Below are 25,807 nucleotides of genomic sequence, written 5' to 3' on the forward strand. Positions count from 1 at the left end.
GAGGCAACCAGCCTGTTTACGGCTTCGTTACTTCCTCCAACAAATATTTACTTATTCTCAACTACAGAGCAAGCACATCGGGGCTACAGAAATAGGAGACACAGTCCCCACCCTCAAGAAGCCAACAGGCTGTGAGAGAGCCAGGCGTCAATGTCTGTACGCCACTAGGCAGCAGGTGCCCTCGCAGGAGGGTGGACAGTTCCTGGGAGGAGCCCTGACCTCAGCTAAGGACACGGGAGGGAAAGGAGCCAGGGAGGTGCTCCGGAGGCAGTGATCTGAACTATGTACAGGGATTTCTTAAAAGTCTTATTTGGGATTATCTTTCCCTGAAGAAGAAAGAAAATCAAGAGTATGGATACTCAGTACGGACTGTGACTGGAAGCAGAAGCTGGTCCTGGTCAGCGGCTGCTGATTGCAAGATGTTTTAGTAGTGAAGATTAGTTGCTAAACTTTGTGTCACTAAGCAAGACAAACAGTTGTGTCAATAAGAGCCATTGCCCACATGTGAGTGGAAGAGGGAAACAAGGAAAGAGAAGTTCCTGCTATTGAAATAATAACCTTGGAGGAGCTGGACCACAGGAGAGGAGGCCCCGCTTCTGAAAAACCAGGGTGGGGCGGGAACTGCTGGGGGTTGCGGGAGGCTGAGCCTCGGATGAGGGATGAGGATAGGATTCCTGTGGGGAGCAACGTGCTTTTTTCGATGATGGCCTAAGACCTGACCCACCTCTTTGGAGTCGGCCTTTGACACGTGCAGCCAAAGCAGGAGCCCAGGAGCAGTCGAGCCGCAGGCCAAGTTAATCAACCATGGTCACCCATCCCAGGGGACGGGAAGGACTCCCTCCTCAGGCCAAAGGCAGGAGACCTCCCTCTCTGACCACGACCCTCACATAAATCAGACTCTTTTCTAAGACTAGTGTGAAGACCATCAACTAAGTGGGTGTTAGAGGGGCTGGGATAAACTGCCCCTCATGTATTCCTCACACTAACTCAGATGTGAAGAAGTAAAAGAAAGACATTCCAGGCAGAGAGAACATCACGTCCCAAGGAGAGAGGAGAGAACAAAAAGTGGTGAAGGAAGGAATTCTAAGTGATTTGCTATGACTGGATCAAAGACAGCGAGGGCAAGAGTGACAGGACAGAAAGGCCACAGGGCCACAGAGGCCAGGCCACAGGGAGCCTTGTGAATGAGACGCAGCCATTTAGATTCAGCCCTGAGGACGCTGGAGAGACTACATGACCGGTTAGGACAGCGTTACAGTGCTTAGAACTAGAAAGCCTCTGCAAGGGGCGTGAAGGACAGAGAACCCAAGTGCATTCAGACAGAGGAACGGAACTCACAGAGAGAGGTCAAGCTGCTGCGAAATGCTAACCAGACATCAGCAGCAGAGCTTTCACACCCTGCCCTGCACTGACCTTCCAGCCTATCCCCAGGCGAGAGCCTCGCTGTCTCCCCCCGACCTTCCCGTCAACGCGGAAGTCCACAGTTACGCTTGAACACTGGCTATATACTAGCGTCTATAACAGACTCATGCACTTCAGGATCAGAGGCATCATGCCTGCGGGACCATGGAAAATATGACAGGTACCTTATGTTTCCCAGCTAACCTCGTTTGCTGCTTGCTCCAGAAGTAGCTTCTTATCTGCAGCCTTGAAAGCCTCGAGTGTGTTGGTGTTATACAGCGTTCCAACCGCCGGGCAGCAGCGGGCTGGTGTGGGAGCATTCCTGGATACAGAGAAACATGGTTAACAGGCACAGCTGGGACTCAGAGAGCCAGGGACTGACAAACAAACCAGACTACAATGGGAGACAAGGACAGTGCTCTGCAGGGCAAAGAGAAGACTGATTCATATTTCTTTGGAAAAAGATGAATATCGGGCTTCCCTGGTGGCACAGTGGTTGAGAGTCCGCCTGCCGATGCAGGGGACACGGATTCGTGCCCCGGTCCGGGAAGATCCCACATGCCGTGGAGCGGCTGGGCCCGTGAGCCATGGCCACTGAGCCTGCGTGTCCGGAGCCTGTGCTCCGCAACGGGAGTGGCCACAACAGTGAGAGGCCCGTGTACCGCAAAAAAGAAAAAGATGAATATCATTGCTTAAGAGGTAAAAACAGGCACTATACCCCACCAAAGCCTCTATATTCCCCTTCCCCTAATCCCTCGGCATGCTCTTCTTCCACTGCCCCCAAATATAAGCTATTTTCCCATTTAAAAAAATTCTTTCCCATCTCTCACCTGAAAGGGAAACATGATTTATGGAGCTTCTACTGCGCCAAGAACTATACAAGGTTTCGGTTCTCACAAGAGTTTGTTCTCTGACTTCAGGTTTAAGTAACTTGCTTAAGGTCACATAATAGGCAGAGCTGGGGCCTCAAATCAGAACTGGTTGACTCTAAGGTACTGTGTTGCCCACTCCCCACTCAAGCACTCCCAGGCGTCAACGCCCTGCTGCAAACCCTCCTCTTCCAGGAAGCCATCCATCTTGCCTTTCTCTGGTAACAAGCATAATTTATTTTAGAGTGTTTTCAAGACTAACATTCATACACCCACCCTGAGGACAGTAAGCTCCTTGAGGGCAGGGGCACGCCTCCCTCCTCTGCCTACCCCATGCCCTCTCCTGCCACAAACAGGCTGTGCATGGAGCTGCTGCAGGGCATGGCCCCATGGGCATCGGAGCCAAACAATGCGATGAGACACGCTGCACCTGGGCCACCTGTGTGGCCATGTTGTGCCACATGTGTGTCACATTCTGCACTGTCACCGAAGGCTTCAGAGTAATCAAGGTCAGGGGAGGAGAAGGATGAGATGATACTGAACACAAACTCAGATGGGGAAAAACCTGGTCTCATCTCTAAAATGATTAACTTTCAGAGGTTACAGATGCTAAATGAAAACAGTGCTCATTTCATTAGTAGTTGAATACTGTGGTCACAACTACTGCAGAGAGGATGCATTTTTACTGATTACACTGATGGTAGCTGTACGGTTTAAAAGACCCGGCGTTTCTTCCTTTGGAGTCTGAGTAAAATTGGTTTGGGAGGTGGGGAGCGCTGCAAGGAGAGATCTAAACCTAGAACAGGTGTGGAGGTTCCACCAAATGCTAGGCCCTGGGAGAGAAGTAACTTCCAAAGGCCAGAGCCTTCCTAGGGAGCTGATGGGTCAGCGGATCACAGGCTGTTTGTCACCACTCTACTCCAATAGAAGAATATTCTTCATCCAGGTGAGATAAGGACATCAAGGATAGTCTTGAGGAGAAAAAGAAATCACAAAGGGACAAGATTAAGCTTAGAGGGAAAAAGAAGGAAGCAGAGCAGTTGGTAAACTAGGCCTTCCACATTCAGACGCAGCTTTATGAAATGACTGCTGAAACAGAGGGAAGGATGCTCTGATCGAATCTGGTTCCCTCCCTCCTAGAGTCCAGATGTCCCGAGCGTGCGAACGCCAGGCCAAAGCCTTGCTCTGAGAGCAGAGGAAACTAAAGCACAAGAATGCAAGCAGCTGCCAGGACGGCGACACTCCTAGGACATGAGTCCTCATGCGAGTGAATTACCGAGGACAAGCTGAGTTTCAAAGGAGAAGCATTTTTCATGACTAAAGTTCCACCAGGGGAGGCGGCCAAGGGAAAGAATTTAAGAAGTGATAATGGGAGGCAAAGCCATTCTAGCAGTTTCTCCAGGTTCAAGTTCCACTCATTCTACAAAGAGGTGGTTCAGATAAGGACTGGAAAGAGCCCTAGACTTGGAAACTAGAGAATTCAGTCCAAATCCTGATCCTGGATATTTATGAGTTTAGTTTCCTAGGATTCCATTTCTATGAAATATCCAGAGCAGCCAAATCCATAAAGCCAGAAGTAGATTCATGGTTGCCTAGCGCTAAGGAAAGGGAGGAGGGAGGGATGGAGAGTGGCTGCTAAGGGGTACAGGGCTCCTCTGTGGGGTGATGAAAATGTTCTGGAATTAGACAGTGGTGGTGGTCGCACAACCTCATGAATATACGAAGTGCCGAACTGTCCATTTTAAAAGGGTTAATTTTATGGTGTGTGAAGTATATCTCAATAAAGCGATTTTAAAAAACCAGAATTAGAAATCTTCCCCGGCTCTTAGAGCCAACAGTGAACTCTCAAAAATGTACACACTAACCAGGTAAAGAATGGATCCCACAAAGGCCTAAAGCCTGGGCCTGCCTGGGGATGTTCCCTCTGGACATCTGGCCTTCATGTCTCTCAGTCTCACGGTGATAACTCAGGAAAGTACCGTGGCTGTTCTGGAATCTCCTGGACAAAGGCAGGCATGCGGCCAGAGCCTCCAGGACAGACAGGCAGTGGGGGTGGCCGGGATGGAATAGATTCCCCCAAAAGAAGCACAGAGGTCGCTTTTCACACCCGGAGAAAGCTTTGCTACGTGTGCACAGCTTCACATGCCCGTGGGGAGCTTTGGGAACCTAAGTCACACTCGGTCTGGGGGCACGACTGTGCTACTTACTGCTTTCTGTAATAGTGTCTGAGTTTCTGTCCATCACATCTTGCAACAGAGTCCACTGGTGCCTTTCCACCAACCACACCACATCCCGTTTGGACAGCCAGGGCCTCATACTGCTTGTGCAACTGACTCTAGCAACTACCTGAGCAACCAGTACACGTCAGACCTGAGTTAGGTGCTAGCGAGACAGCGGAGAAGAAGGGAGCCTGTGCCCTGCACAGACGATTTCGCATCTGAGTCTTATTTCCTCAGCTACTACTTAAGTTCTTTGAGGGCAGGCGTTATGCCTTCTATTTCTCTTATTAAGTCCAACTTGAGGCTTAGAAAAGAAAAATCTTTCCTATGACTACATAGATAAATGTTCCTCAAAGGAATGGACTTTTTTTTTTAACCAGCTTCAAATTTGTATAGAGATTGTCCACCAAAATCTATTTTCCTTTCCTTCAACAGAAATAATTCTCTGATGCTTGTAGCTCAGCACCATGTCTCCCAGTCTTCCCTGCGAGAAAGGTGAGGCCTCGAGCTCTCCCTGATGGAATCTGAGGGGGGTGATGCGCAGCCCCACCCCGCGAGGGCCTTTAAGAGAGTGGGTGTGTCTCTTCTGATTTTCACTCTGGTTCTCCTCCACCTCTATCTATTGCTACCAGAAGGTGACAATTCAGTTTTCAACAGCACGCAAAGGCAAGCCCTCCAGGACGATGGAGCCGTAAGAGGGAAGAAGACTGGATCCCCACCCTGGATTATTAAGGGGGTAAGAAAGAGACTTCCTCTGTGTTTGGGCCATTACGTGTTGGGGTCTGGTTCATCAGTATGCCCTACCCTAAGACAGCACCCTCCAGTGCAAGACGGCTGGTGCCTGATAAAATACTACTTGACTGATAACTCACTTAAAACAATGTAGAGAACGGGATCCTGTGTTGCTAACTACTGGCAGAGATCCATCAGGCTTCCAGGGTCTCAGAGTAAGAGAGATTTATCTGGTCCTGTGCAAAGCTGAGGTACACTTGGCATCTATTAAAGAGTACGAGGACTGTTAGCCCTTCGACTGTATCTTATTCTTCTCCGTATGTCCAGGGCCCATCACAGTCTGTTATCAAGACACAGAGGAGGCAATCAGTAAGTATTTCTGAAACGACCATTAACTCTCCACGTTTATTCCAGCACTGCATTCACTGTAATGCCAATACCTGTCTTCTACCTCCATCCAGAGCTCCTCTAGAGCTCCCCATTTCTTAAGCCTTTTTATTCCTAACACCTACACATCCTGCATACAAGGAGCATTCGGTGTTGGATGAATAAGTTCATAAAGATTTTCCCTACAGACCCATGCAGATGATCAGCAATAAAAGCGAAGAAAGAACAATAATAATGAAAATAATTTGGATACAAAAAACCTCGTCTCTCCTGAGGAGCCCCAAGGGTCTTTATTAAACTTCCTAACTGTCTCGGTCTGCCTGAGAGGCTGTTAACACGACACCACAGCCTGGGTGGCTACTAAACATTAGATATTTATCCCTCACAGTTCTGGAAGCTGAAAGTCCAAGATCAAGGGGTCTGCACAGTCAGGTTCTGGTGAAGATCCTCTTCCTGTCGCAGACTACCTGCTTCCAGTTATGGCCTTGCAGGGTGGAGGGGGAGAGCTAGCTCTCCGGGGCCTCTGTTAGAAGGACACTGATCCCATTCACGAGAGCCCTGCCCTCATGCCCTCACCACCTCCCAAAGCCCCACTTCCTTAGACAATAACCCTGGGCACTGGCTTTCCAACATATGCATTTTTTTTTTTTTGTGGTACGTGGGCCTCACTGCTGTGGCCGCTCCCGTTGCGGGGCACAGGCTCCGGACGCGCAGGCTCAGCGGCCATGGCTCACGGGCCCAGCCGCTCCGCGGCACGTGGGATCTTCCTGGACCGGGACACGAACCCGTGTCCCCTGCATCGGCAGGTGGACTCTCAACCACTGTGCCACCAGGGAAGCCCAACATATGCATTTTTGCCTTTATCTTTTTTTTTTTTTTTTTTGGTCTCTCCCGTTGCGGAGCACAGGCTCCGGACACGCAGGCTCAGCGGCCGTGGCTCACGGGCCCAGCCGCTCTGCAGGATGTGAGATCTTCCCGGACTGGGGCACGAACCCGCGTCCCCTGCATCGGCAGGCGGACTCTCAACCGCTGCGCCACCAGGGAAGCCCCCCATATGCATTTTTGAAGAACACAAACATTCGAATCACAGCACCAACCATCCTAAGAAAAGGGGACCCAGAAAATCACAAACTTTTAAAACTGGAAGGAATATTAGAAGCTGGGAGCTACAGATGAGGAAACTGAAGCTGAGAAAATGAACAGGACTTATTCCAGGTAACACAGTTAATCAGCTGCAGATACCAGGCCTTCAAGCTTCCAACCCAGGGCTCCTATGTCTTATTCTTGCTCATCTCCCCCAGTGCCTACCACGGAGCCTCACACGAGCATTCAAAAGCCAAATCACAAATTATGACCAGGAAAATAGAGCAATTTGTGTGAAAGCCATAGCTGCAGGATCACAGATTTTCTTATCTCCTTCAACTAAAATTTCTGGATTGCTAAAGTTTAAGATGCTTGGACTTTGAAACGAGATCAAACCTAACTTCTGTGAACTGCATTTTTCTATAATTAATTGTGCCAAAGAATAAAATTATTGAAACTCAGAAAACAACAACTTTCAGTCTAGTATCAGAATAGACGGGAGCGAGGGTAGCTTGCAATAAACGCTGGACTCTCCAGATTAATGTAGCAGACTACACTGCTGCTATTCCCCCTCTACCAGCTCCAGATAATTCAAGGCTGTACAATGAATATACTTTCCTCATTATCCGGTAATTGCTCCAAAAGTCAGTCAGTCTTTCCCAACACAGGAGACAGATAACTAAGATTTAATTTGTTTTCAGAAGCGATCACAAGGATTTTTTATGGAGCAAGAAAGCTCTGAAGGGAACAAGAAACATCAACACATACCTTTTAAAGATATAAAGGCTAACATCATTTTCCATTCATGTTGCACAATTCAATTTCACAATTTGATTGTGATAGAGGAATAAAATGTATTGACTTTTGAAGAGATTTTTATTTTCTAATTCGAGGGAGACTTTATTTGAGATGCCCTAACCTTTGACTACCGCCATGTTCAGGCGGTCCTTAGCAAACACCTCTTCACTTTCCCCAGACCCCCGACCCTGACACAGCTGACACATGCAGGAGCAGGAAAAAGCTGCCCTCCCTCCCTGAAGCCTTTGACCCTTCAACTCTCAGTTATCCTAAAGCCTCTCAGCATGGTTTCTGCTCCACCCTTTTGTGCAGAATTTATTTTCTCAAACAACCCCATCAACAATTCCAGCAACCCTAGCACTGAACTCTGATGCTTCTGCTTCTGATGCTGTTGACCCTCTCTTCCCTTCCTGAAGACACCTTCTCTGGTTCTACTTCTCTGAGAAGTCCCGTCTCTTTGGTGAGTTCTGTGTCCCCTTGCCCACCCTAATCAGGTCCATTCACTATTCCAGCCCTTCGCTCTTCTTACACTGTAGTCTCTTCCCCTCTTACAGCCTCAGGACCTCTACGTGGATGACCCTCCCTCCTGGATGCCAGTGCTCCCTGGACATTTCTACTGGACGCTGTCACCTCAAACTCAACATGTTCTAAAACAAACTTACCTCCTGCCCAAACTGTCTCCCTCCTGGCTTCTCAGTTTCTACAGAAGACAGCAAAATGCCACCGGCTACTCAGACTGCAACTTCAGAAACACAGTTTATTTCTCTCTTACCCTTGCTTCCTAAATTTAGCCACGTGTAACCTTGGGCAAGTCATTTTACCTTTTTTTTTTTTTTTTTTTTTTTTTGCGGTACGCGGGCCTCTCACTGTTGTGGCCTCTCCCGTTGCGGAGCACAGGCTCCGGACGCACAGGCTCAGCGGCCATGGCTCACGGGCCCAGCCGCTCCGCGGCATGTGGGACCTTCCCGGACCGGGGCACAAACCCGCGTCCCCTGCATCGGCAGGCGGACTCTCAACCACTGCGCCACCAGGGAAGCCCCATTTTACCTTTGAACCCATGGTTTCCTCATCTGTAAAAGAGAGAAGAACCACACCTGGCAGGTCTGAAAGGATTATGTATGGAAAATAAGTCAATAATTAAGTCAATAAATGTCTCTCTTCTCTCCAGCAACTCCCCACGGCTCCCAATTAGTCAGAAAAATCTCTTTGAGGGCATATGTCATGTTTCTTTGTATATCCCTACAATGCCTTGCACAGTGACTTGTATACAAAAGTAGCCTAATAAATATTCATTGATGTACCTAACAGACTGCGATACATAGCTGCTGAAAAAATGAATCAGATAGTCCTAAGCCTCTAGCACTTGTCTCTGTGCCACGGGAGGTACAAGAGAATCATGAGAAGCCGGCCCTGCTCACTGGAAGCTTCTGTAGTGCCCCACGTGGCCCACCTACGATGAAGGTTAAGAATGCTCATTCCTTGCAAAAAACAGTGTTCTTTATTTTAGATTTTGAGCAAAAAATACTCACATGTCAAAAGCACTGAACTCCAATGTTAAGCGAGCTGGCAGCCCAGCAGAATCACCTGGACAGAAGCATTATCAAATAGTCAATTACTAGTCAGTAATAGTGGCATTTATAACAAAAACGTTTGTGAGTAATTTTGCTCTTTTGGTTGAGCCCAAAGTGCCCCATCCAATACCTGGTCATCCAAACTAAACAGGGACATAGCAGAAGATGACAGATTTCATGAATTCAAAGAATTTGCCAAGAATACAAAACAAGACTCATTGGGAAAAATATTTCCAATCCCATCCCCCAACAATACTAAGTAATCGGTATTAATTCTTTGGATTAATAAATTAGGTTCTCCCTTTCTTTTCCCCATAGGAGAAAAGGAGTGAAAGTGAACTTGGGTCAAAAGCCAGGAAGTAAAATAGAAACCAGTGAATAGTATTAATTATAAAAGTCAAGGACATCCCTTCCTGAGGGAAAGCTGACCCTACACTGGGCAGAGAAGGTAACAGAAGAGGGCAGAAGATGGAGTTCCCCATCGCCTACCATTGTAGTAATAACCCTTAATGTCCTTGGGAGCTTCATCCAACCGATACTCATTCAGCTTCTTCTGGGTCAACTCATGCCAGAATCCAACATCCAAGGCACTGCTGAAGGGGGCAAACTGCAATTTGGAGAGTCCGGGATCCCCCGTAACTGCTGCCATTATTTACTGCCTGCTAAAACCGAAACAGAACACAGCAACAATGCACAAAACATGGTGAGAAACGACATTTGTAACCATGGGCTTAGTCAAAACAAACAAACAGAAAGTAACGAGAGGTAGATGGGGTGCCTGAAGACACAACTTTGGAAATCAACCTGAGGAATCTGGCTATGTTGCCAAGTTTAGTCTCCTTACGACACAACTGAACTTCCTGGCCTTCACTTTGGTGCATCTCCCTTTCTCATTAAAGTCGGTCTGACTGATGCACTAGCGTTATTCTTTCTTTGACACGGTCATAGTCTCAAAAGTTTCTGCCAACCCGTGTTGTCCTAGGGAACTTTACAAGCACAAAACCCGAAGTCCAGCCAGTTGGCATCACAGCCATGCAAACTGTCTGGATTCTGAGTGAGGCAGTGCTTGAACACCCCAGCCGAGGAGGATGAAGAAGTTTCCCCCACGCTAACCACAGTACCAGAATTTCTTCGAAATCTCATGTTTTGTCTTTCAAATGCAGAAAACTTGCATTTTACTCTACCATATATATTTGAATATTTCATTCTGCCCCTCAAATCATCAAATAAATTTGACTGTCCTGGCAATCAGGCATGTGTACACTGTAACTCCCCACATGGCCTGCACACCCTCAGGGGTACACAGACCCCAGGGGGAGAAGCACAACACTACAGGAGCTTCGCAGTTCCAAAAGCACAAGTTGATGAGGTCACTTTCCATCCTGTCCAACTGCCGCAAGACAGATGAATATTTCTGCAGTAGAATGTAAGAACAGTCACAACAGACGGATAAATCAAAAAAAAAAAAAAATAGACAGTTCACATCTAGTCAGAGAGGTTTTGTTTGAGTTTTGTGACAAGGTTATTAAACCCCTTTCAGTTTTCTAAACTTGTTAGATATTGGAATTAGAGACAAGGAGCTTTGGTCCAATGGTGACGACACGGTAAAATGCAAAGTGAGCACTACATAAACACACTAAAAACCAAGAAAGAGGAGCCAAGTGTGGGTCAGAGCAGGGCGAAAGGCTCTGCGAAGCGGCTGGGCACATGGCTGTCCTTAAACCCTCTGCTGCCTCAGTATGGATCTGTGGCATCACGCACCAGACAATGCCCGACTGAGTGTTCAAACTCTCACCACCTTGAGGGATTTTTAAAAAATGAAGATGCGGGACTTCCCTGGTGGCGCAGTGGTTAAGAATCCGCCTGCCAACACGGGGGATATGGGTTCAAGCCCTGGTCTGGGAAGATCCCACATACCACGGAACAACTAAGCCCATGTGCCGCAACTACTGAGCCTGCACTCTAGGGCCGTGAGCCACAACTACTGAGCCCCTGAGCCACAACTACTGAAGCCCATGTGCCTAGAACCCGTGTTCTGCAACAAGAGAAGCCACCGCAATGAGAAGGCCATGCACCGCAACGAAGAGTAGCCCCCGCTCGCTGCAACTAGAGAAAGCCCATGTGCAACAATGAAGACCCAACACAGCCAAAAATAAATAAATAAAATAAATTAATTAAAAAAAAAAATGATGTCTGGGCTCCACCTTCTGGGGGGCGGGGGAGAAAGGACGGTGAGGGTGGCCGGGACTAGGGCCCCAGGGTGATTCTGATTCGAGTTTGACACTGTCTTCAAGCCTTCAGGCCACTGTCACTCTTACTTTTGGAGTCTCCACCTCTAAAACATTTCAAACATATTTAAATGAACCCTCGTCCCATATTAAATAATTTCTGGCTTTTGTTCGAAAGGATCTTTATAATTTTGCACTCTCAAAATGTTCATCTTTTTGGGTCACTCCTGGGTTCATAGGCCCCAGAAAAGTTTGTGAATCCTACGTACTGTGGCTTCAGAGCCCAGTGGAGAAACAGACCCTCATGCAGATGGCCCAGGGCCCACACTTTGAGAAACGCCAGTCTAGAACATCCTAACAACCTCCTGCTTGGTTTAGCGGGCTTCCATTGTTGCTTTCTCCTCTCTTCCTCCACAACACAGCTAGCATTTTCCTTCTACTGTTGGTTTTTGAAAGTCCCCATGCTCAGCCCTCTCCTTAGTCTATAAACTTTCCCCAAAGCAAAATTATTCATTTTCCACATCCATTTCCATCTATATGCCAATGAATCTCAGGACTGTATTTCTAGTGCTAACCTCCAACCATATATTTAAGTGTCTTCCAAAGCCAGGATGTGAATTTCTCAGATATCTCGAGTTTGACAAATCCAAAACCGAACGTACCTTTCACTAAAATTCGGCCCATGTTCCTATATGTCCTAGTTTACTAGATAGTACCACCACACAGCCACGAAGAACCCTCAGAGTCAACTTCAATTTTTCTCTCTCTCACCTCCAATAAATCACTAAATGCTAGAGGCTCAACTATAAACGGTCCTCTGGCACTGAGATGAAGGTGGCAGCTATGAGTATTGGCCAGGAGCAGGCACCGCAGCAGGGGTGTGCACCTCAATTTCCTCCTCCCCGAAGCCCTAAGAGGAGACAGCTCCAACTTCACAGAAGAAGAAACTGAGGTTCAGAGAGATAAGAACCAACAGAGCAGCAGGCAGTGGTACAAAGGGATGTCATCTGAAGTCCTCCGCGGGACGGGTCATCAGGCCCCTACACACTTCAATCATTCACAACTTAGGCTTAAAAGTCAACAGTAACTCATCATCATCTTGATGACCTGCTCAGGTCACCAAGGTGGAATTTTACCAGTGCCAGTGACAAAAGAGAAAATTCGATTCCATTTTTCTATTCAGCAGCTAGGAAAAAGTGACTGAGGAGTACCACAGAAAAGAATGGACGGGCATGCCAAGAAAGAAATTTGCGTAAGAGGCATATCCTTCATTTTCTGACATGTTTAGTCTTTGAGAAATTCCGAACAGAACCCAAGAGCCTATTTCACAAGAGGATGTGTTGGTGTCCAGCTGCTAAAGTGTTACCTGACTGGTTAAGGCAACGGAAAGTTCTTAAGCAACAGCAGCAACAAGTGGTTAGGAATCTGCTGGAAACATCTAAATAGGATACTCAACAGAAAGGTATCACTTAGGAACCTATACATCTATGTCACATTGCCATCTTCCTTAAATTAGAAGGGAAGACTTAAGAAGTAATGATCAGAAAGGAATTCTGGTGGAAGAGGAAGTGTCTCAGGTGCAAAGTCATCCATGTGTAACTAACCTAGATCCAAACATTACCTGTGTCCTGAAAAGTAAGGCTTGCACATATAACCCTGAACAGTGCAGATGAAACTTGAGGCCTCTGCTTAGCTTAGAAAACTAAAAGATTATTTCTATCACACTTCAACGTTGCATTCAGGATGTGAAACCCAAGTGTTACACAAGACGGGACTGTGTCACTTCTCATGAAAGAGGAAAGGCTCTGAGGATTTGAAATTGTAATGAAACAGAACCGCAGCAGTAGAAGAAACCCAGCAGTAACCAAAATATCCAGTTAGGATTTAACTGAAATAGTAGGTGGATGTAAAGCAATACAAACCTTCTGGGGCTGCGTCTACCACCCAAACTTATAAATTCCAGGCTTGTATGGAAATAAAACTAAGTCACGCTCGGCAACTTAAACAAGCAAGAGCTCAAAAAAAAAAAAAAAAAAAAAAAAAAAAAAAAACCCGCCACTGTATGTTACTTATCAGAAGTTCCTGTCGAAATGGACCCAACCCTTGTGTTAGTGCTGTTCTTTACCATCAAATCCCTACAGGAAATGTGTAACAGTGGCTGCCTCCCAGGAAAGAAGCTCTGGGGTCAGGAGACTGGGGTGTGGAGAGCCTTATTTTCATTGTATAACCCTTTTGCCTTTTGAATTTTATACTGTCTATGTGAAATAATAATACAGAAATAAGTAAAATAATGAAGAAAAAAAAAAAGCCCTAACCCAATGGCAAGAAGAGAGGGAATGACAGATGTAAGATGACCAGCTCAACCACTTTGGTTTCAAGAAATAACACCTGGGAAACCCTGATGCAAAAACCTTGTCTTATTCATCTGTGTTCAGCACTTAGCACAGTGCCTAGAATAGATTAGTTCAGTAAATGTTGACATGGAATAGCTTTCTTCTCCCCAAAAGGACCAAAGAATGGATGCTACAGTGAGACAAGATTTCAGCAGAGTTTGAAAACTACTAATGGCCTGTCCAAATAGGAAGTAGACTGACCAAAGAGATGATGAATCTTCCATCAGTGGACGTGCTCAAGCACATATTAGGCAATCATTTGCCACGTAACACTGCAGAGAGGATTACGGTATCAGGCAGTCATATGAGAACAGTGGTTGGCAAGCTTTTTCTGAAAAGGGCCAACTAGTAAATATTTTAGGCACTGTAGGCCAAAACAGTTTGTCATATTTTCTTCTTTCTTTCACTCTTAAAAAAAGTAAAAAAGACATTCTTAGCTCATGGACTGCACAAAAAAAGGCCTTGGGCAGGGCCATATTTGCCGACCTTGGACTAGAAGATCTTTGAAGCCTGCTGTTTTTTTGATTCTTGGAAGGTGTCAATAACGTATTTTGTTTCTAGGGAGACTGACCTCTTTGGCAGAATCTTTTCAGAGGGCAGTAGAGATCTGCAAGGGCTGCTGAGGGTGAAGCAGATTGTAAGACCGGATTCCGAGGCCACGTCTGCCATCTATGACACAAATCCGTCTTGATGGACCGGCGAATGTGGTCTCCACAGAACTCTCACACAGATGTGAGCATCACTAAGCCAAGACGAAGCTCATTCGGCATTTCCCGAAGCTCATCACGTGAGAAAGCTCGCAGCCGCAGCACTCCACCTCCAAGGCAGGCGCATGACCGCACCCCTGGCGGTTTCCTTCACACTTTCTCCTGGACCCCTGCTACTGCCTCCCAGCTTCTCTAGTGCCGCCCTGGGGGACCTGCCCCTCCTCACCTCTGACCTGATACACAGAAACATCGAGCTGCTTTGTGCTCCGCTAACTCACCTGCTGTCTTGCCTCTGCAACCCTGTCTGAAAGGCGCCCCCGGCCCCCGTGACTGCCTGGCGCTCTCCAAATCCCAGCACAGAGGTGACCTGCTCTAGAAAGCCTTCCCAGAGCTGCCGCTCACTCTTTACTCCTGTCCTGCGCCTCCCGTCAACCACAGTTAACCACCTCCACCCCGCGGCCACCTGGACAGTGAGTATCGTTCAACTCTGCGTACCTGCCTGCCTCCATCAACCGGACTGTAAATCCCATAAACACAGACCCTGGTTCACATTCCTCTCGACATACCCTAGTCCCTTTCAGAGTGGCTCTGAAATGTTACTAAGATGAATTCTGGAAACTTTTTATGGGTACCTTCCCCAAGAGAAACAAGAGAAAGAAAGAACACAGGCATCTGTGATTGGGAGGACAAACTCCAGGCTTATTACCATGTAAGATGGAGATTGGAGTAAAAACGTCATGAAGAACATATGGAGATACGCCATGTGACAGAAAGGGTCTCTAAACCTATGACTTTGTCAGGATTAAGATCTTAGATGACAGGAAATATGCACATACAAATCAATTTTTAAAATTAATTTTTATTGGAGTATGGTTGCTTTACAATGTTGTGTTAGCCTCCAGTACACAACAAAATGAATCAGCCATACACATACAGATATCCCTACCCTTTTGGACTTCCCTCCCATTTAGGTAGAGTTCCCAGTGCTATACAGTATGTTTCCATCAGTTGTCTATTTTATACATAGTATCTATAATGTATATATGTCAATCCCAGTCTCCCAGTTCCTCCCTCCCCACACCTTTCCCCCTTGGTATCCATACATTTGTTCTCTACGTCTACGTCTCTATTTCTGCTTTGCAAATAAGATCATCTATATCATTTTTCTGGATTCTGCACAGATGTGTTATTATACGATATTTGCTTTTCTCTTTCTGACTTACTTCACTCTGTATGACACTCTCTAGGTTCATCCACGTCTCTGCAAATGACCCGATTTGATTCCTTTTTATGGCTGAGTAATATTCCATTGTATTATGTACCACATCTTTATCCACTCATCTGTCGATGGACATTTACGTTGCTTCCACAACCTGGCTATTGTAAACAATGCTGTTACGAACATTGGGGTGCATGTGGTTTTTTGAATTATGGTTTTCTCTGAGTATATGCCCAGTAGTGGTATTGTTGGGTCATATGGTAGTTCTATTTTTAGTTTTTCAAGGAACCTCCATACAGTTTTCCATAGTGGCTGTATCAATTTACATTCACACCAACATTGTATGAGGGTTGCCTTTTCTCCACACCCTCTCCAACATTTTTTGTTTGTAGATTTTTTGATGGTGGCCATTCTGACCAGTGTGAGGTGATACCTCATTGTAGTTTTGACTTGCATTTCTCTATTAGTGATGTTGAGCATCTTCTCATGTTTGTTGGCCATCTGCATGTCTTCTTTGGAGAAATGTCTATTTAGGTCTTCTGCCCATTTTTGGATTGGGTTGTTTGTTTTTTTTGATATTGAGCTGTATGAGCTGCTTGTATATTTTGGAGATTAATCCTTTGTCAGCTGCTTCGTTTGCAAATATTTTCTCCCATTCTGAGGATTGTCTTTTCATCTTGTTTATGGCTTCCTTTGCTGTGCAAAAGCTTTGAAGTTTCATTAGGTCCTGTTCGTTTATTTTTGTTTTAATTTTCATTACTCTAGGAGGTGAGTCAAAAAAGATGTTGCTGTGATTTATGCCAAAGAGTGTTCTGCCTATGTTTTCCTCTAAGAGCTTTACAGTGTCTGGTCTTAACATTTAGGTCTTTAATCCATTTTTAGTTTATTTTTGTGTATGCTATTAGGAAGTGTTCTAATTTCATTCTTTTACATGTAGCTGTCCAGTTTTCCCAGCACCACTTATTAAAGAGGCTGTCTTTTCTCCATTGTATATTTTTGCCTCCTCTGTCATAGACTAGGTGACCATAGGTGCGTGGGTTTACCTCTGGGCTTTCTATCCTGTTCCATGGATCTATATTTCTGTTTTTGTGCCAGTACCGTACTGTCTTGATTACTGTAGCTTTGTAGTATAAAGTCAGGGACTCTGATTCCTCCAGCTCTGTTTTTCTTTCTCAAGATTGCTTTGGCTATTCAGGGTCTTTTCTGTTTCCATACAAATTGTAAAATTTTTTGTTCTAGTTCCATACAAACCAATTTAAATGAAACTTTACTTAACCAAATATAAAAGTAGTAAAGAAAGGAATTCCCTGGCAGTCCAGTGGTTAAGGCTCCATGCTTCCACTGCAGGGGGCACAGGTTCAATCCCTGGTTGGGAACTAAGATCCTGCATGCCTTGCAGTACGGCCAAAACTAAAACTAAAAATAAATAAAAGTAGTAAAGAATAAGTCTCCCTGAAAGGTTTCCCATGGTTATGTAAGTTAAAAGCTACACTCACAGTCTCAAAGTATCTCTTCTCTCTCTCTCTCTCTCTCTCTCACACACACACACACACACACACACACACACACACAATTATTAACTACAAAAAAGAAAAAGTGACTCTAAAGTGACAAAATGTGGCAGACACCATCTTAATGAAAGGGGATCAAAATTAACACTAGCAGTGATAGGACCAACAGACACTGTGTGCTATCCAATAGACGGCAATGAAAAGAACACGGCATCTATGGTATTCGGCTGAAAACAGTGGACCTGGGTCTAGTCAGGAGGAAACACAAGATACACCCAAACTGAAAAACATTCTACAAAATGACTGGGACTGGCTTATAAACTTCAAAAGTGTCAAGGTCTTAAAAGTCAGGGGAAGACTAAGGAACTGTCCCTGGGATTAGAAAGACTTGACAACTGGGGGTAATTCGCGATCCTGCTTTGACTCTCTGCTATGAAAGATGTTACCAGGATAAAATTGGAATGCAGTCCCCGGGAGAAGGGTATATGGAAGGTCTCTGACTTATTCTTGTAAGGTTTCTGTAAGTTTGAAAATGTAATAAAATAAAATATGAAGACACGCCTGCACAGACACAGCTTATTCTATATTCAACAGGCAAAACCAATCAATGTGATAGAAGTTAGAATAGTAATGACAGGGTGGCGTGGGGCTATTGACTGGGAAGGGGCATGAGGAAGCCTCCAGGGGAGCTGGAAGTATTCTATATACCTCAAGCTGGGCAGTGGTTACAAGCCGTGTGCATATATAAAAATCCATGAGCTACATATTTATGATGAGTGTACTTTACTATATGTATGCTATACCTGAACAAAAAAACCCAGAAGATCCCATATTCAAGCTATACCAATCCCACAAAGAACCTTCCTTTCTCATTCAACAGTTAACAGATGACCTATTTAAATCTAGCTTTGTGGAAAAGCAATTCATTGCTCTAAATAAGGAGTGGAAATGAAATATCATTTCCATAAATTTTCTGGCATTTTGCTATTAAAGATGCTGAAGATGAAAGCATTTGGTTTTGCTGCTTATAAAATTAACTGGAGCATAAGTGCTTCCTAGACTGAGTCTGCCCAACCGTTTTCCCTCTGTGGGCACCTACAGGATTGGACACAGCAAATATCAAGCCAGCATAGGACTTTAGGAAAGGAAGTAAAATTGGTAGAAAATAAGCAACAATCATAGAGATTAAAAAACAAACAAACCTGCCTTTAGGGACACTAGACCCCTGGTGGGGAGAAGAGGGAAACAGACCAGCCCGACTATCCAAAACATCTCTCACTATAATTTTTCCTGTGTGCATTCTTGGGGTTTTGTTTGCTTGCTTTCGGAGGGCAGAGGAGCTTCGAACCGTTCAGAGAAAAGATGCTAAAAGCTAAGGTAGTTGGGAGCCTGGTCTTCAGTCAGATAAACCCACCTTTGAGTTCCAACTCCACCTCTCCCTGGCTGAGCAGCCTTGGGCAGGTAACTTCATCCCCTGTGCCTCCATTTCCTCTTCTGTAAGATGAGGATAATCATACCGAACCCACGAGGTTGTTGGGAGGGCTAAAGGAGAAAGTGTGTGACACACCTGTTCCGGTGCCTGGCTTAGTCAACAGTCAACACACGGCAGCTGCTCTTAGTCTCTGTCACCTCGCCCTCCCTCACCCCCCATCAGCCAACAGTGCCTGGGAACGTGGTCGCCCTTCCCCACGCTCATCACGAAAACTTCCTCTGCCTCAAGCAGGCCTCATAGAAGTCTTCCCTCCCTCACAGGAGCCCTGCAGACACAGCAGAGGTTTAATTAAAACCTGCAGGATGACCTCCTGCTATAGGTCATCCAGGTGAAGTCCAGAGGAGCAAGTGCTAAGGCGTCAGGAGCACTCTGTGTTCAACTTCTCTGAGGCTGCACGGGGCCATTCACTTAGCAGAAGGGCCAGAATAACCACGATTTGGCCCTCAAGTACCATCTTTGGGCCAAAATGGAGCACGCAGAGCAGACTTCTGTTCTCATTTTCCCAGCTGCGGGGCTGCGAGCTCTGGCAGTCATTAAAATGAGCATCAAACCACATGACCCAAGTCCCACTGACAAACAGAATATGTTCTTAGCTGCTGATGGGTAAAAAGGCGGTGGACATCGCCAGGAGTGGGCAGAGGGCTCCTCTGGCATGCAGAGCCAATGCCCGTTTTGTAGGGCAATGATGTTTTTGCAACTTCAGGAGTTTGGGAAATAATTTGCAAGGCTGCTAAAGAAGGAGGTTTAAAAAGCCTTCCCTTCCAAAAGGAGGGGGGAAAAGTTCCAAACGTAGAAGAAAAAGTAGGCTTTACCAGAAGATGAAAACCCAGGACTCCTACAGGGGAACCAGCTGGGTACAGAAGCCTCAATTCTTTTAAAAAACTTCATTAGAGTCAAGATGTCCCTGAGGCAAACTGATGCCTCTGCAAGACACCAAGTCACCCAAAATGGCTTTTGTGGGGACTGTGCTATTAGGTGGTAACAACTGATATGAGCAGGCAGGATAACTGCTCTTATGGACTGGTTGTCTCCCTCACCCCCGTGGGCCACCTCTGCCCCAACAGGATCCACGTTATTTGCTTCTTCAGGAGGTCAACCAGGGAACTGGCAATCGCCTCCACAGGCTCAAACGGTAACCTTCATTCTCAATAGTTACTTCTGGGAGTTGTTCTTCTTTTGTTTTATTTTGTTTTCCCTCTGCTATAATAACTTCAACCTTCACATACAATCTGCTGTCTCGTTCAGGCTCAGTTTTTGAGCATGGATACCCTGGATACCAGTATTGTGGGCTGTGGCAAGCCTATGAGAGAGTGAGAGTAAAAGCTGAGAATAACATGGGCAGGAGGAGAGAGGAGATCATACAAGGAAGATGGAGAACACTGTGCCCACTTTTGAGTCCTCTGTGTTACGTTCACCAACCAACAGTGTCACCTTGGTCCCTTCTATACATGAGGGACAGCCACCTGGATTCACCTGAATCACTAAGGAGACCTTAGGTCAACCCACAACTAAAATCCATGATGGTTTCCTAAAAGCTGGCTCAGGTATGAAGGCTTGCTTCTGAGTAACAGTCTTTATGGTTTTCATTTCTGGTGATCTTTAAGGAGTCCTGGAAAATGAGAGGTGCTAAAAAACTGGGCCAAGCAAACACTTGATTTCAGATTTTCAAAATATTTGATTTCCAAAGATGAGAACATAGATGGATGCTACAACCCACTGGACAGAGAATCTGTTCCCAGGAAAGCTGTCATATAGTCCATTCTGGTTCACATCGCATCTTTGTACAATAAGAAAATTACACACCTTCCTCAAGACATTTTACCTCCTCTTCTGAGAAAATTGTTGTCTAATATATTGATTAAGTTAGCTCAAGATATCTTTACCCTTGCCTGCCAGAAAACTGTCAGTACAAAACACACCCATGACGCCTATGATCTAAATGGAACCCTCTTGGGAAGAGATATGGGAACATATGTATATGTATAACTGATTCACTTTGTTATAAAGCAGAAACTAACACACCACTGTAAAGCAATTATACTCCACTAAAAAAAAAAAGAAAAAAAAAAGATCTGGCCTCTTGTGCAGTGTACCACCTGCACAACTGCATGCAGCCACCCAGAGTGTTCACGAAAGACCACTATGGTTTCTCCAAGAACAAGTCACAACAGAGTTACTGCATTTCTGCCTTGATTATGGAAGAACCATAGACAAAGGAGACAAACTATGTGGCCCTCAGCAAGGTCTCTGACAAGTCTTCTTCAGATAGCCTAATAGACAAGATGAAGATGTAGAATTGGACACTGACATAATTAGAAGGATTTAAAACGGGTAAAAATAGTCTTATTCAAACGGTGTTGCTTAAGTAATGAACTGATATTAATAAGAAAGGAGCTAACAGGGATGTCTTTGGCTCAGTCTCGGGGCCTACAGCCAATTTATTTTTATTTTACTTATCTACGTGAATGAATATTCATCAATATTTACCAAGTATTTTATGCGTGCCGAACCTTGTTACAGCAGGGAAGCTGACACATAAACAAATACATTCAGTAAGATATTCTTATAACCACATATTACCAGTGACTTGGATAATGATACAGGTTTGCTTATCAATTCTACATATGACATGAAGCAAGAAGGAACAGGCACTATAACAGATAACATAATTCAGAATAAAAGATTCTGACCACCTGGAATGACAGGTCTATTTACCAAGATTAAAATTTTCACAGAGGGAAATCTAGGGTCTTAAATCTCAGTCCAAAAAAACAACTGGACAACAATGTAGTCTGATATGCTGGAGTTGGTATGGTAGACAGAAGGGTGTAGCTTCATGAGCCAGAGAGACCTGGGTTCAAAGCCCACCTCTATTACTTCAAGCCACACAACCTTGGGCAAGTCATTTTCCTTCTCTGAGCCTGTTTCCTCATCTGTAAGATGGGACACCACCTGTGGTGCAGAATTATTGACAGGATTCAACTAGAAGATGCATGTATCTGGCACACAGGAGGCACTCAAAAGGAAAAGTAATACCATCAACAAAGCACATGCCAAAAACACTGGGGTTTCCATTTCGTTATTACTTCAGTAAACATTTATATGACCTACTAGTCCCTATGCTGTATCTCAGGACTCAATGGCAAAAAGCCATGACCCCCGCCTTTAAGGAGCTAACGGTTTTGAGGGTAAGACAGACCAGGAATGACAACAGAGCAAAGCTGCGGGTAACACGAGCACAGTAAGTGTGGTGAAAGCGTTTCCGCAGGGCACTGTGGGAGGAGGAGGAAACCCTCGAGCCCAGATTTCGAAAAGAACTGGCAGTGGATTCTCAACAGGGACACCACTTGACATGTTGGGTGGGACAATTCTTTTTCATTTGCTGCTAGCCCCACACATTGCAGAATGTCTAGCACCCCTGGTACCCTCTTAAATGCAGTAATGCCCCGTGGTCATGTCACAAAATACAACAGCTCCACACACTTCCAAATGTCCTTTGGATGGTTGGGAGAGGGGAGTGGTCGGCAGCACCAGCCCAAGCCAGTCCCACTGGATGAGGAAGCCTACAGTGGGGAGTAGGGACACTCCAGGCAAAAGGAGGAAGCTGCCTCAGTTCCACGTCTCCAATTCTAGAAACACCCCCATGGCCTCTGCACAAGCTTAGAATGTTCTCGTCCATCCACATGCCCAGCGTCTACTTAATGCCTCTTCTCCCATCAAAACTGAGCTCAACCATCAGTAGAGGGAAGCCTTCCCTGACTCCCTCGTCTCCTGCTTAGGTCAGTTCTCCCGTATCCTACCCACAAAGAGCACCATTACCTCCCGCTTCACATCACATGTGCAGTTATTTTATATATACTGATGAATGTCAGTCTTCCCTACTAGGAGAAAAGCTCTTTGAGAAAGGAAGTGTGTCAGTTTCTCATTGTCCTCCATCCGTCATTGCTTTCCCAGCACCTGACTCAGTCCTAGCACCTCACAGGTGCCCAAAATATACCTGCTGGTGACTGAGTCTATGAACAAAGGAAATAGCATGATATGTTTCAGAAAACACAAAAGAGTTCTGTATGGCGAGAAGAAAAGTTTCGTGTGGCAGAGTAGCTGGAAACCACACCAGAAAAGCAGGTGAATGCCAAATCATGAAAGGTCTTCCATGAAAAGCTACTGGTTTGTATTTTAGCAAAGGTCTGTATTTTAGAAAGGGCACTCCAGCACCAGTTAGGGCCAGACTGCTGAGGCAGGGCAAGCTCAGAGGCTGGTCAGGAATATAGGCAGGAAGTGAGAAGGGCCTGACTAAGGCAGTGGGAGAGGAAATGGAAGCGAAAACATGTCAGGAGATATCAAGGGAGGAAACCTGTAGAACTCTGATGACTGCCCAGGCTGGGAAGGAGGAAGGGAGGGATGGGATGAGAGGAAAAAGTCCAAGATGACTCCCAGGGTTCATAATGTTTACTCACTGGAATGAATAAATGCAGAATGTGAATGAGGGAGCGTAAAGAATAGAGAGAGAATCACAGGTCTGGAGAGAAGATGATGAGCTTAGTTTCGGACTCGCTGAGTTTTAGGGCTGGCATTCAGGAGACATCTGGACTCAAGGTCCAGAGCAGTGGTCACTGGCACAGAAATGAGAGCTCACACTGTGGTTGAGAAGAGCAATGAGTAGAAGGCAGAGCCTTGAAGAAAACTAGCATTTAAAGGACAGAAGGAGGCAAAGAGCCCACAATGGAAACTGAGGGGAAACGGCCAGAGAGAGAGTTCAAAGCAGGAGTGGATTTTATAAGTGGAAGGAGTATCAGCAATGTCAGACGTGCTGAGAACGCAAAAAATAAGGAAGGAAAAGAGTTCAGGGGTTCTGGCAACACCAAGGCCTGATGACTTTGAGGACAGCAGTTTGGGGGGAGCGGTGATGCAGAAGTAGAATTTCAGTGAATGATGACTTCAGGAAGTAGAGCTGGCACCTTGTCCAAGAAAAGTGGGTGGGAAAAAGAGGTGTGACGGTACAGCAGAGGTTAATGGGAGGGTGTTTTGTTTTTTTGAAAATTAGAGTAAACAGAAGATATTTAAATTAGAGGGATAAGTTAAACAGGAAAGAAATGGGACAAATGATGGAACCAGGTCCTGAGGAAAAGGAGGAGACAGGATCTCAGCATACGCAAAGGAAGTACCCTTAGAACAAACACCCTTTTTTCACAGAATTAGAATAAAAGGCAAAGCAATAGGGTCAGCTGGAGAAAAGTTTGTAACGACTGAAGTTGAGGAGGCTTGACTGATGGCTGCAACTTAGTGAAGTCAAAGGCAAGGTAGGAAGCCGGGAGAGGAATGAAGACGTGAGAGACAAGGAGGGACGTGTGGGCAGTGCTCAGAGCCGGCTGGCTCTCAGATACTGTGACAGTGTCAAGAGCGTGAGGCGTCTACAATGAAGCCCAGAAGAGTCACACGGGGCCTTGGGTTATGGAAGGAAGAGTACAGTCCTGCTCTGCATGGCCAGACTCCTGGAGAAAAGAGGACCTGCTTTCTATGCCACACACTCACAAAGAGACCGACACACAGGAACAAGTTCAAAGGCTGGTAACCAGAAAGAAGAAGGTGTGAAAATCCCAGAGGTGATCATTCTGTGACTGGACTGAGACCAGGTGGACACCCAGCCTAACGAGACCATGGAGATGCATGTTGTTTGCCTGGCAACAAAGCAGCACCTATTCACTCTCCCTTGAACACACAGTGGGGCTTTACTTACACTAGAGAAAGCCAGGAGGATCTGGAGATAGACAGCAGGAAGGCATTAGTGAATCTTACTTCCATGGGTAAAAGTGGAGGACAGAGGCCATTCCGACTTCCAAATAAAATCTCTGAGGTCAGGGATAACCAATCAGGGACCACTGATCAAAGAACTTATTACTTATTTCCACAAAGAGGATTCATTCCCCACTCCACCCCCAATATCCTGACTCCTGACTCTCGAGTTATCATCCAATCAGTTACCAGTCCAGCAAATCCCACTTCTTTGGTCCCTCAAATCCACCCACCCCTCTCCATCCCCACAGCCGCTGCCTTGGTTCTGGCCTCCCTCCTCTGTCACCTGGACCATGGCAAAAGTGCCGGACTGGTCTCCCTGTGGGTCCTTCCCCACCCAGTGTAATCAGCACATCACTGCCTGGGTAATTTGAAACAGATGAGACCATGTCACACCCCTGCGTAAAATTCCACAGGACTCCACTCTTCACAGCCACATTTTCAAATAAAGCTTCTTAACATGGCAAATAGTAACTGCTACAGCTTACTGTTTACCATCTACTAGTGCCACATGAGTAACACATCATCTCATTTGCTTCTCACAGCAACCCTAGGAGGTAGGTTAATGTTTGCCCTTACTTTGTTGTTGTTTTGTTTTTTATTTTTTGTTGCTGTTGTTTCGTTTTGGGGTTTTGTTGTGTTGTGTTTTTTGCAACACCACACGGCTTGTGGGATCTGTTTCCTGACCAGGGATTGAACCCGGGCCACGGCAGTGAAAGCTCATAATCCTAACCGCTACGCCACCAGGAAACTCCCTGCTTGTCCTTTTTATAGATGAGGAAACTGAAGCTAAGAAAGGAAGTGACTTGCCCAAGGTCACAAAACTAGCTCAGTGGCAAAGCCAGAAATGGCATACAAGTATCACAGCTTCCAAAGCCTGTGTTCCTCACATGCTATCGCCCACAAGATCCTTCATGATCTGGCTTTCCAGAATCACCTCTCTTATAACTGGACACTCCAACTTGGGTGAACTACTTGCAGTTCATTCATTGTATAGGCTTCTGTTTATGCCACTCCCAACGTCTGCGATATGGTCCCAGCTCCCAGCCCTCTTCACCTGACTAAACCTGCTCATCCTTTAGGACTTGGATAAAGCAACACCTCCTCACAGAAGCCTACTGATGCCTCGGCCTGACTTACAAGCACCCTAAGTCCTCCTCCAGCAAACTTCCACAATAGCTTCATTCTATAGTGCTGCTGTTCTATCTCCTTGACTTAAAAAAAAAAAAAAATTAACTCCTTGAAGACAGGGATGTGTACCTTGCTTACTCTTGTATTCCCAGCTTGCAGAGCAGGGCCAGGCAAACAACAGAAGCTCAATTAGTGTTTACGCTTATTCTCTATTATGAGAAGCTGGCTGGGAACAGAAAAAGGACCCTGTGGTTGAATGAGAGCCCTGTATTC

General features: G+C 45.7%; 1 protein-coding gene across 1 annotated transcript in view; it reads right to left on the reverse strand.

The window, feature by feature from the left end:
* Nucleotides 1-25,807, reverse strand: part of ATG7 (autophagy related 7) — a 245,835-nt gene that overhangs the window by 219,570 nt on the left and 458 nt on the right. The window contains 3 exon segments of the mRNA XM_032647922.1: nt 1,606-1,723; nt 9,019-9,073; nt 9,550-9,719. Of these exon segments, the coding sequence (XP_032503813.1) occupies nt 1,606-1,723; nt 9,019-9,073; nt 9,550-9,709 (333 nt within the window). The 5' untranslated portion in view covers nt 9,710-9,719.

This window comes from Phocoena sinus, chromosome 11 (assembly GCF_008692025.1).
Source record: "Phocoena sinus isolate mPhoSin1 chromosome 11, mPhoSin1.pri, whole genome shotgun sequence".
Taxonomy (NCBI): Eukaryota; Metazoa; Chordata; class Mammalia; order Artiodactyla; family Phocoenidae; genus Phocoena; species Phocoena sinus.